This window comes from Pristiophorus japonicus, unplaced genomic scaffold (assembly GCF_044704955.1).
Source record: "Pristiophorus japonicus isolate sPriJap1 unplaced genomic scaffold, sPriJap1.hap1 HAP1_SCAFFOLD_879, whole genome shotgun sequence".
Classification (NCBI taxonomy): Eukaryota; Metazoa; Chordata; class Chondrichthyes; family Pristiophoridae; genus Pristiophorus; species Pristiophorus japonicus.
The window spans coordinates 114817-127940 of NW_027254802.1; the positions used below are offsets into that span (position 1 = coordinate 114817).

The following is a 13124-nucleotide window of genomic DNA, read 5'->3' on the forward strand; positions in this document are numbered from 1 at the left end:
CTCCCTCTCCCCGCGATACACCAATATCTCCCTCTCCCTCTCTCCACGATACACCAATATCTCCGTGCCCCTCTCCGCGATACACCAGTATCTCACTCTCCCTCTCCCCGCGATACACCAATATCTCCATCTCCCTCCCCGCGATACACCAATAACTCCCTCTCCCTCCCCGCGATACACCAATATCTCCCTCTCCCTCTCCGCGATACACCAATATCTCCCTCTCCCTCCCCGCGATACACCAATATCTCCCTCTCCCTCCCGCGATACACCAATATCTCCCTCTCCCTCTCCCCGCGATACCCAATATCTCCCTCTCCCTCTCCGCGATACACCAATATCTCCCTCTCCCTCTCTCCGCAATACAGCAATACCTCCCTCTCCCTCTCCCCGCGATACACCAATATCTCCGTGCCCCTCTCCGCGATACACAAATATCTCCCTCTCCCTCCCCGCGATACACCAATATCTCCCTCTCCCTCTCCCCGCGATACACCAATATCTCCCTCTCCCTCCCCGCGATACACCAATATCTCCCTCTCTCCGCGATACAGCAATATCTCCCTCTCCCTCTCTCCGCGATACACCAATATCTCCCTCTCCCTCCCCGCGATATACCAATATCTCCCTCTCTCCGCGTTAAACAAATATCTCCCTCTCCCTCTCCCCGCGATACACCAATATCTCCCTCTCCCTCTCTCCGCGATACACCAATATCTCCGTGCCCCTCTCCGCGATACACCAGTATCTCACTCTCCCTCTCCCCGCGATACACCAATATCTCCATCTCCCTCCCCGCGATACACCAATAACTCCCTCTCCCTCCCCGCGATACACCAATATCTCCCTCTCCCTCTCCGCGATACACCAATATCTCCCTCTCCCTCCCCGCGATACACCAATATCTCCCTCTCCCTCTCCCCGCGATACACCAATATCTCCCTCTCCCTCCCTGCGATACACCAATATCTCACTCTCCCTCTCCCCGCGATACACCAATATCTCCCTCTCCCTCTCCCCGCGATACACCAATATCTCCGTCTCCCACTCCGCGATACACCAATATCTCCGTGCCCCTCTCCGCGAAACACCAGTATCTCCCTCTCCCTCCCCGCGATACACCAATATCTCCCTTTCTCCGCGTTAAACCAATATCTCCCTCTCCCTCTCCCCGCGATACACCAATATCTCCCTCTCCCCCTCTCCCTGCGATACACCAATATCTCCCTCTCCCCGCGATACACCAATATCTCCCTCTCCCTCCCCGCGATACACCAATATCTCCCTCTCCCTCCCCGCGATACACCAATATCTCCCTCTCTCCGCGTTAAACCAATATCTCCCTTTCCTCCTCCCCGCGATACACCAATATCTCCCTCTCCCTCTCCCCGCGATACACCAATATCTCCGTGCCCCTCTCCGCGATACACCAGTATCTCACTCTCCCTCTCCCCGCGATACACCAATATCTCCGTCTCCCACTCCGCGATACACCAATATCTCCCTCTCCCTCTCTCCGCGAAACACCAATAACTCCCTCTCCCTCTCCCCGCGATACACCAATATCTCCCTCTCCCTCTCTCCGCGATACACAAAATATCTCCCTCTCCGCGATACACCAATAACTCCCTCTCCCTCCCCGCGATACACCAATATCTCCCTCTCCCTCTCCGCGATACACCAATATCTCCCTCTCCCTCCCCGCGATACACCAATATCTCCCTCTCCCTCTCCCCGCGATACACCAATATCTCCATCTCCCTCTCCGCGATACACCAATATCTCCCTCTCCCTCTCTCCGCAATACAGCAATATCTCCCTCTCCCTCGATACACCAATATCTCCGTGCCCCTCTCCGCGATACACAAATATCTCCCTCTCCCTCCCCGCGATACACCAATATCTCCCTCTCCCTCTCCCCGCGATACACCAATATCTCCCTCTCCCTCCCCGCGATACACCAATATCTCCCTCTCTCCGCGATACAGCAATATCTCCCTCTCCCTCTCTCCGCGATACACCAATATCTCCCTCTCCCTCTCCCCGCGATACACCAATATCTCCGTGTCCCTCTCCGCGATACACCAGTATCTCACTCTCCCTCTCCCCGCGATACACCAATATCTCCATCTCCCTCCCCGCGATACACCAATAACTCCCTCTCCCTCCCCGCGATACACCAATATCTCCCTCTCCCTCTCCGCGATACACCAATATCTCCCTCTCCCTCCCCTCGATACACCAATATCTCCCTCTCCCTCTCCCCGCGATACACCAATATCTCCCTCTCCATCTCTCCGCGATACACCAATATCTCCCTCTCCCTCCCCGCGATACACCAATATCTCCCTCCCTCTCCCCGCGATACACCAATATTTCCGTGCCCCTCTCCGCGATACACCAATATCTCCCTCTCCATCTCTCCGCGATACACCAATATCTCCCTCTCCCTCCCCGCGATACACCAATATCTCCCTCTCCATCTCTCCGCGATACACCAATATCTCACTCTCCCTCCCCGCGATACACCAATATCTCCCTCCCTCTCCCCGCGATACACCAATATCTCCGTGCCTCTCCCCGCGATACACCAATATCTCCCTCTCCCCGCGATACACCAATATCTCCCTCTCCCCGCGATACACCAATATCTCCGTGCCTCTCCCCGCGATACACCAATATCTCCCTCTCCCCGCGATACACCAATATCTCCCTCTCCCTCCCCGCGATACACCAATATCTCCCTCTCCACGATACATCAATATCTCCCTCTCCCTCCCCGCGATACACCAATATCTCCCTCTCCCTCTCTCCGCGATACACCAATATCTCCGTGCCCCTCCCCACGATACACCAATATCTCCCTCTTCCTCTCCGCGATACACCAATATCTTCCTCAACGCAATACACCAATATCTCCGTGCCCCTCTCCGCGATACACCAATATCTCCCTCTCCCTCCCCGCAATACACCAATATCTCCCTCTCCCTCCCCGCGATACACCAATATCTCCCTCTCCCTCTCCCCGCGATACACCAATATCTCCCTCTCCCTCTCTCCGCGATACACAAAATATCTCCCTCTCCCTCTCCGCGATACACCAATAACTCCCTCTCCCTCCCCGCGATACACCAATATCTCCCTCTCCCTCTCCGCGATACACCAATATCTCCCTCTCCCTCCCCGCGATACACCAATATCTCCCTCTCCCTCTCCCCGCGATACACCAATATCTCCCTCTCCCTCTCCGCGATACACCAATATCTCCCTCTCCCTCTCTCCGCAATACAGCAATATCTCCCTCTCCCTCTATACACCAATATCTCCGTGCCCCTCTCCGCGATACACAAATATCTCCCTCTCCCTCCCCGCGATACACCAATATCTCCCTCTCCCTCTCCCCGCGATACACCAATATCTCCCTCTCCCTCCCCGCGATACACCAATATCTCCCTCTCTCCGCGATACAGCAATATCTCCCTCTCCCTCTCTCCGCGATACACCAATATCTCCCTCTCCCTCCCCGCGATACACCAATATCTCCCTCTCTCCGCGTTAAACCAATATCTCCCTCTCCCTCTCCCCGCGATACACCAATATCTCCCTCTCCCTCTCCCCGCGATACACCAATATCTCCGTGCCCCTCTCCGCGATACACCAGTATCTCACTCTCCCTCTCCCCGCGATACACCAATATCTCCATCTCCCTCCCCGCGATGCACCAATAACTCCCTCCCCGCGATACACCAATATCTCCCTCTCCCTCTCCGCGATACACCAATATCTCCCTCTCCCTCCCCGCGATACACCAATATCTCCCTCTCCCTCTCCCCGCGATACACCAATATCTCCCTCTCCCTCCCCGCGATACACCAATATCTCACTCTCCCTCTCCCCGCGATACACCAATATCTCCCTCTCCCTCTCCCCGCGATACACCAATATCTCCGTCTCCCACTCCGCGATACACCAATATCTCCGTGCCCCTCTCCGCGATACACCAGTATCTCACTCTCACTCTCCCCGCGATACACCAATATCTCCCTCTCCCTCTCCGCGATACACCAATATCTCCCTCTCCATCTCTCCGCGATACACCAATATCTCCCTCTCCCTCCCCGCGATACACCAATATCTCCCTCCCTCTCCCTGCGATACACCAATATCTCCGTGCCTCTCCCCGCGATACACCAATATCTCCCTCTCCCCGCGATACACCAATATCTCCCTCTCCCCGCGATACACCAATATCTCCGTGCCTCTCCCCGCGATACACCAATATCTCCCTCTCCCCGCGATACACCAATATCTCCCTCTCCCTCCCCGCGATACACCAATATCTCCCTCTCCACGATACATCAATATCTCCCTCTCCCTCCCCGCGATACACCAATATCTCCCTCTCCCTCTCTCCGCGATACACCAATATCTCCGTGCCCCTCCCCACGATACACCAATATCTCCCTCTTCCTCTCCGCGATACACCAATATCTCCCTCAACGCGATACACCAATATCTCCGTGCCCCTCTCCGCGATACACCAATATCTCCCTCTCCCTCCCCGCAATACACCAATATCTCCCTCTCCCTCCCCGCGATACACCAATATCTCCGTGCCCCTCTCCGCGATACACCAATATCTCCCTCTCCCTCTCTCCGCGATACACCAATATCTCCCTCTCCCCGCGATACACCAATATCTCCCTCTCCCTCTCCCCGCGATACACCAATATCTCCCTCTCCCTCCCCGCGATACACCAATATCTCCCTCTCCCTCTCTCCGCGATACACCAATATCTCCCTCTCCCTCTCACCGCGATACACCAATATCTCCCTCTCCCTCTCCGCGATACACCAATATCTCCCTCTCCCTCTCTCCGCGAAACACCAATAACTCCCTCTCCCTCTCCCCGCGATACACCAATATCTCCCTCTCCCTCTCTCCGCGATACACAAAATATCTCCCTCTCCCTCTCCGCGATACACCAATATCTCTCTCTCCCTCTCTCCGCGATACACCAATATCTCCCTCTCCCTCTCCGCGATACACCAATACCTCTCTCTCCCTCTCTCCGCGATACACCAATACCTCCCTCTCCCTCTCCCCGTGATACACCAATATCTCCGTGCTCCTCCCCGCGATACACCAGTATCTCCGTGCCCCTCTCCGCGATACACCAATATCTCCCTCTCCCTCTCCCCGCGATACACCAATATCTCCGTCTCCCTCCCCGCGATACACCAATATCTCCCTCTCCCTCCCCGTGATACACCAATATCTCTATCTCCCTCTCCCCGCGATACACCAATATCTCCGTGCCCCTCTCCGCGATACACCAATATCTCCCTCTCCCTCTCTCCGCGATACACCAATATCTCCCTCTCCCTCTCACCGCGATAAACCAATATCTCCCTCTCCCTCTCCCCGCGATACACCAATATCTCCCTCTCCATCTCTCCGCAATACACCAATATCTCCCTCTCCCTCTCCGCGATACACCAATACCTCTCTCTCCCTCTCTCCGCGATACACCAATACCTCCCTCTCCCTCTCCCCGTGATACACCAATATCTGCGTGCCCCTCCCTGCGATACACCAATATCTCCGTGCCCCTCTCCGCGATACACCAATATCTCCGTGCCCCTCCCCGCGATACACCAATATCTCCGTGCCCCTCCTCCATCGCTCCGCGATAGAAACATAGAAAATAGGTGCAGGAGTAGGCCATTCGGCCCTTCAAGCCTGCACCACCATTCAATGAGTTCATGGCTGAACATGCAACTTCAGTACCCCATTCCTGCTTTCTCTCCATACCCCTTGATCCCCCGAGTAGTAACGACTTCATCTAACTCCCTTTTGAATATATTTAGTGAATTGGCCTTAACAACTTTCTGTGGTAGAGAATTCCACAGGTTCACCACTCTCTGGGTGAAGAAGTTTCTCCTCATCTCGGTCAAAAATGGCTTACCCCTTATCCTTAGACTGTGACCCCTGGTTCTGGACTTCCCCAACATTGGGAACATTCTTCCTGCATCTAACCTGTCTAAACCCGTCAGAATTTTAAACGTTTCCATGAGGTCTCCTCTCATTCTTCTGAACTCCAGTGAATACAAGCCCAGTTGATCCAGTCTTTCTTGATATGTCAGTCCCGCCATCCCGGGAATCAGTCTGGTGAACCTTTGCTGCACTCCCTCAATAGCAAGAATGTCCTTCCTCAAGTTAGGAGACCAAAACTGTACACAATACTCCAGGTGTGGCCTCACCAAGGCCCTGTACAACTGTAGCAACACCTCCCTGCCCCTGTACTCAAATCCCCTCGCTATGAAGGCCAACATGCCATTTGCTTTCTTAACCGCCTGCTGTACCTGCATGCCAACCTTCAATGACTGATGTACCATGACACCCAGGTCTCGTTGCACCTCCCCTTTTCCTAATCTGTCGCCGTTCAGATAATAGTCTGTCTCTCTGTCTTGCAAAGAGATTTGGATAGGTTAAGCGAATGGGCTAAGATTTGGCAGATGGAATACAATGTCGGAAAGTGTGAGGTCATCCACCTTGGGGTAAAAAACAGTAAAATATTATTTGAATGGGGATAAATTACAACATGCTGAGGTGCAGAGGGACCTGGGGGTCCTTGTGCATGAATCCCAAAGAGTTAGTTTGCAGGTGCAGCAGGTAATCAGGAAGGCGAATGGAATGTTGGCCTTCATTGCGAGAGGGATGGAGTACAAAAGCAGGGAGGTCCTGCTGCAACTGTACAGGGTATTGGTGAGGCCACACCTGGAGTACTGCGTGCAGTTTTGGTCACCTTACTTAAGGAAGGATATACTGGCTTTGGAGGGGGTACAGAGACGATTCACTAGGCTGATTCCGGAGATGAGGGGGTTACCTTATGATGATAGATTGAGTAGACTGGGTCTTTACTCGTTGGAGTTGAGAAGGATGAGGGGTGATCTTATTGAAACATTTAAAATAATGAAAGGGATAGACAAGATAGAGGCAGAGAGGTTGTTTCCACTGGTCGGGGAGACTAGAACTAGGGGGCACAGCCTCAAAATACGGGGGAGACAATTTAAAACCGAGTTGAGAAGGAATTTCTTCTCCCAGAGGGTTGTGAATTTGTGGAATTCTCTGCCCAAGGAAGCAGTTGAGGCTAGCTCATTGAATGTATTCAAGTCACAGATAGATAGATTTTTAACCAATAAGGGAATTAAGGGTTACGGGGAGCGGGCGGGTAAGTGGAGCTGAGTCCACGGCCAGATCAGCCATGATCTTGTTGAATGGCGGAGCAGGCTCGAGGGGCTAGATGGCCTACTCCTGTTCCTAATTCTTATGTTCTTATTATGTTCTGTTTTTACCACCCAAGTGGACAACCTCACAGTTATCCACATTATACTTCATCTGCCATGCATTTGCCCACTCACCTAACCTATCCAAGTCGCTCTGCAGCCTCATAGCATCCTCCTCGCAGCTCACACTGCCACCCAACTTAATGTCATCCGCAAATTTCAAGATACTACATTTAATCCCCTCGTCTAAATCATTAATGTACAACGTAAGCAGCTGGGGCCCCAGCACAGAACCTTGCGGTACCCCACTAGTCACTGCCTGCCATTCTGAAAAGTCCCCATTTACTCCTACTCTTTGCTTCTTGTCTGACAACCAGTTCTCAATCCACGTCAGCACACTACCCCCAATCCCATGTGCTTTAACTTTACACATTAATCTCTTGTGTGGGACCTTGTCGAAAGCCTTCTGAAAGTCCAAATACACCACATCAACTGGTTCTCCCTTGTCCACTCTACTGGAAACATCCTCAAAAAATTCCAAAAGATTTGTCAAGCATGATTTCCCTTTCACAAATCCATGCTGACTTGACCTATCATGTCACCTCTTTCCAAATGCGCTGCTATGACATCCTTAATAATTGATTCCATCATTTTACCCACTACGGAGGTCAGGCTGACCGGTCTATAATTCCCTGTTATCTCTCTCCCTCCTTTTTTAAAAAGTGGGGTTACATTGGCTACCCTCCACTCCATAGGAACTGATCCAGAGTCAATGGAATGTTGGAAAATGACTGTCAATGCATCCGCTATTTCCGAGGCCACCTCCTTAAGTACTCTGGGATGCAGTCCATCAGGCCCTGGGGATTTATCGGCCTTCAATCCCATCAATTTCCCCAACACAATTTCCCGACTAATAAGGATTTCCCTCAGTTCCTTCTCCTTACTAGACCCTCTGACCCATTTTATATCCGGAAGGTTGTTTGTGTCCTCCTTCGTGAATACCGAACCAAAGTATTTGTTGAATTGGTCTGCCATTTCTTTGTTCCCCGTTATGACTTCCCCTGATTCTGACTGCAGGGGACCTACGTTTGTCTTTACTAACCTTTTTCTCTTTACATATCTATAGAAGCTTTTGCAGTCCGTCTTAATGTTCCCTGCAAGCTTCTTCTCGTACTCTATTTTCCCTGCCCTAATCAAACCCTTTGTCCTCCTCTGCTGAGTTCTAAATTTCTCCCAGTCCCCGGGTTCACTGCTATTTCTGGCTAATTTGTATGCCATTTCCTTGGCTTTAATACTATCCCTGATTTCCATTGATAGCCACGGTTGAGCCACCTTCCCTTTTTTATTTTTACGCCAGACAGGAATGTACAATTGTTGTAGTTCATCCATGCGGTCTCTAAATGTCTGCCATTGCCCATCCACAGTCAACCCCCTAAGTATCATTCGCCAATCTATCCTAGCCAATTCATGCCTCATACCTTCAAAGTTACCCTTCTTTAAGTTCTGGACAATGGTCTCTGAATTTACTGTTTCATTCTCCATCCTAATGCAGAATTCCACCATATTATGGTCACTCTTCCCCAAGGGGCCTCGCACAACGAGATTGCTAATTAATCCTCTCTCATTACACAACACCCAGTCTAAGATGGCCTCCCCCCTAGTTGGTTCCTCGACATATTGGTCTAAAAAACCATCCCTTATGCACTCCAGGAAATCCTCCTCCACCGTATTGCTTCCAGTTTGGTTAGCCCAATCTATGTGCATATTAAAGTCACCCATGATAACTGCTGCACCTTTATTGCATGCACCCCTAATTTCCTGTTTGATGCCCTCCCCAACATCACTGCTACTGTTTGGAGGTCTGTACACAACTCCCACTAACGTTTTTTGCCCTTTAGTGTTCTGCAGCTCTACCCATATAGATTCCACATCATCCAAGCTAATGTCCTTCCTAACTATTGCATTAATCTCCTCTTTAACCAACAATGCTACCCCACCTCCTTTTCCTTTTATTCTATCCTTCCTGAATGTTGAATACCCATGGATGTTGAGTTCCCAGCCCTGATCATCCTGGAGCCACGTCTCTGTAATCCCAATCACATCATATCTGTTAACATCTATTTGCACAGTTAATTCATCCACCTTATTACGGATACTCCTTGCATTAAGACACAAAGCCTTCAGGCTTGTTTTTTAACACCCTTTGTCCTTTTAGAATTATGATGTAGTGTGGCCCTTTTTGTTTCTTGCCTTTGTTTACTCGGCCTTCCACTATTGTTTTTCACCTTTCTACCATCTGTTTCTGACTCCATATTACTTCGCCCTGTCTCGCTGCATAGGTTCCCATCCCCCTGCCATATTAGTTTAAACACTCCCGAACTGCATTAGCAAATGTTACCCCCAGGACAACAGTTCCAGTCCTGCCCAAGTGCAGACCGTCCCTTTTGTACAGGTCCCACTTCCCCCAGAACTGGTTCCAATGTCCCAGGAATTTGAATCCCTCCCTCTTGCACCACTGCTCAAGCCACGTATTTATTCTAACTATCCTGCTCCCTCTACTCTGATTAGCATGTGGCACTGGTAGCAATCCAGAGATTACTACCTTTGAGGTCCTACTTTTTAATTTAACCCCTAGCTCCCTAAATTCAGCTTGTAGGACCTCTTCCCGCTTCTTACCTATATCGTTGGTACCTACATGTACCACGACAACTGGCTGTTCACCCTCCCTCTCCAGAATGCTCTGCAGCCGCTCCGAGACATCCTTGACCCTTGCACCAGGGAGGCAACATACCATCCTGGAGTCTCGGTTGTGACCGCAGAAACTCCTATCTATTCCCCTTACAATAGAGTCCCCTATCACTATCGCACTCCCACTCTTTTTCCCGCCCTTCTGTGCAGCAGAGCCACCCACGGTGCCATGAACCTGGCTGCTGGTGCCTTCCCCTGGTAAGTCATCTCCCCCAACAGTATCCAAAACGGTATATCTGTTTTGGAGGGAGATGACCGCAGGGGACTCCTGCACTACCTTCCTGCTCTTGCCTTGACTCTTGGTCACCCATTCACTATCTGTCCTAACCCTTACCTGCGGTGTGACCAACTCACTAAATGTGCTCTCCACAACATTCTCAGCATCGCGCATGCTCCAGTGCGAGTCCATCCGCAGCTCCAGTGCTGTCATGTGGTCTGTCAGGAGCTGCACCTGGATACACTTCCCGCACACAAGTGTCCCTGATTTCCCACATAGCACAGGAGGAACTCTATTGCAATGACTTAACCCTTAAATTAATTTACTTACACACCAAACAGCTACTTAGTAGTTCGCTGTTAATTCAACCAATCTAAAAGTCAGTCTAAAAGAGAGTTGTACTTCCCAGTTGAACAGCCAACCACTTACCAGCTTGGCTGTGACGTCACCTCTCGATTTCGCACCCCTCTATCTTTGTCTGCAGCTGGTTGGGCTGGTCTCTGGGCCTCCGTCTCCTACTCTCGCACTCCTTATCAGCTGCTCCAGTGTCAGCACTGGTAGGAAAAACAAGCCCCTCTCCCCCTCGCTCTCTCTCTCCGTCTGCCTGCCTCTCTGTCTCATCCTTTCACATTCCCACTTTTCCTGCTACATTCCCTCAGTCACATCGATCTCCCCCCCCCCCCACCGCGCTCCTCTCCCCTCCCCCCTCCTACGATCTGCACCACCCCTGCCCCAGTGTTCTGGACACGTCCTTTGCTCAGTCACATGGATCTACCCCCCCCCCCCCCACCGTGCTCCTCTCCCCTCCCCCCTCCTACGATCTGCACCACCCCTGCCCCAGTGTTCTGGACACGTCCTTTGCTCAGTTGTGATGGGCCTTGGACAATGGGCGGAGTACCTGGACAGAAAGAAACGGAGGGGCAGCGCTCCCGGCTGAGCTGCAGGCCGATGTCTCTGGACCACTGCTCCACTCCCTCACACACCGTCCCATTGTTCTGGGGCTGAGGACAGGCACACGAGCGATAGCGGGAAGTCATCTCTGCTCCACAGGTTTTGGAACAGGGGGTCCAGGGAGACCAGGGGCACCAGCCTCCGTCCACTATCAGAGAGAGGGAGAGGAGAGCGCGGCATCAGAGAGCGAGTGTGAGCGGGGGGAGTGGGGGGGTGTGTGTGAGGCAGGGGTGGAGTGAGTGTGAGCAGGTGGGGGGGGGTGTGTGAGCGGGGGGGGGGAGGGATTGAGTGGGGGGGAGGGAGTGTGAACGGGGGGTGGAGTGAGTATGAGCAGGTGGGGGGGAGTGTGTGAGCGGGGGGGGGGGGGAGGGAATGTGAGCGGGGTGAGTGGGGGGGTGTGTGTGAGGCAGGGGTGGAGTGAGTATGAGCAGGTGGGGGGGGGTGTGAGCGGGGGGGGGGGTGTGAGCGGGGGGGGGGGGGAGGGAATGTGAGTGGGGTGGGGGGGTGTGTGTGTGAGTGGGGGGGGGAGGGATTGAGTGGGGGGGGGGGGGAGTGTGAGCGGGGTGGGGGGCGGTGTGTGAGCGGGGGGGGAGGGAATGTGAGCGGGGGTGGGGGGTGAGTGTGAGCAGGGAGGGCGGGGGGGGGGAGTGTGAGTAGCGGGGGGGGGGCGTCCGTAAGCGGGGGCGGGTGGGGGAGGGGAAAGGCAGTGGGGGGAGGGGCTGTGGGGGGAGGGGCAGTGGGGGGGAGGGACAGTGGGGGGTAGGGGCAGTGGGGGGAGGGGCTGTGGGGGGAGGGGCTGTGGGGGGAGGGGCAGTGGGGGGGAGGGACAGTGGGGGGGAGGGGCAGTGGGGGGGAGGGGCTGTGGGGGGAGGGGCTGTGGGGGGAGGGGCAGTGGGGGGGAGAGGCAGTGGGGGGAGGGGCTGTGGGGGGAGGGGCAGTGGGGGGGAGGGACAGTGGGGGGGAGGGGCAGTGGGGGGGAGGGGCTGTGGGGGGAGGGGCTGTGGGGGGAGGGGCAGTGGGGGGGGGGGCTGTGGGGGGGAAGGGCTATGGGGGAAGGGGCTGTGGGGGGGGAGGGGCTGTGGGGTCAGCCAGATGATTGAATGGTTGCAGCAGAGAGGGAGGCCATTCGGCCCGTTCCGGCTCTTTGAATGAGCTGCAATTAGTCCCACTCCCGTGATTTTTACTCCCACATCTCAGAGGTGCCGGAGGTCAGCGGGGGAGGTCAGCGGGGTGCCGGAGGTCAGCGGGGGAGGTCAGCGGGGTGCCGGAGGTCAGCGGGGTGCCGGAGGTCAGCGGGGTGTCGGAGGTCAGCGGGGTGCCGGAGGTCAGCGGGGTGCCGGTGGTCAGCGGGGTGCCGGTGGTCAGCGGGGTGTCGGAGGTCAGCGGGGTGCCGGAGGTCAGCGGGGTGTCGGAGGTCAGCGGGGTGTCGGAGGTCAGCGGGGTGCCGGAGGTCAGCGGGGTGCCGGAGGTCAGCGGGGTGCCGGTGGTCAGCGGGGTGTCGGAGGTCAGCGGGGTGTCGGAGGTCAGCGGGGTGTCGGAGGTCAGCGGGGTGCCGGAGGTCAGCGGGGTGCTGGTGGTCAGCGGGGTGCAGGTGGTCAGCGGGGTGTCGGAGGTCAGCGGGGTGCCGGAGGTCAGCGGGGTGTCGGAGGTCAGCGGGGTGCCGGAGGTCAGCGGGGTGCCGGAGGTCACCGGGGTGTCGGAGGTCAGCGGGGTGTCGGAGGTCAGCGGGGTGCCGGAGGTCAGCGGGGTGTCGGAGGTCAGCGAAGGACTGGTCATACTCACCAGTGCAGGGCCGGTTGCTGCACTGTAGTTCTCCCTTCAGACAGGAACTGCAAACAAGTGAGAGAGAAATTCAACACTGAGTCCAAAGCAAACATTCGACCCAAAACCTGAGAGCAGCTTGTCCCCCTCGCCGTGA

The 13124-nt window shown here is 54.4% G+C and overlaps 2 protein-coding genes across 2 annotated transcripts in view; one reads left to right on the top strand and one right to left on the bottom strand.

Annotated features, from left to right (window-relative positions):
• Positions 1-13124, bottom strand: part of LOC139257599 (SCO-spondin-like) — an 89362-nt gene that overhangs the window by 37381 nt on the left and 38857 nt on the right. The window contains exons 7-8 of the mRNA XM_070874538.1: positions 12989-13035; positions 11154-11354 (exon numbers count right to left, since the gene is read on the bottom strand). Coding sequence (XP_070730639.1) covers positions 11154-11354; positions 12989-13035 — 248 coding nt within the window. The remainder of the gene's footprint in view (positions 1-11153; positions 11355-12988; positions 13036-13124) is intronic.
• On the top strand, positions 11533-12977 carry LOC139257597 (paraneoplastic antigen Ma6E-like; the record flags this gene model as incomplete). Its single annotated transcript, XM_070874536.1, has 2 exons — positions 11533-11540; positions 12404-12977. Coding segments are annotated over exons 1-2 (582 nt in total), but the record flags the coding sequence as incomplete, so codon positions are not given.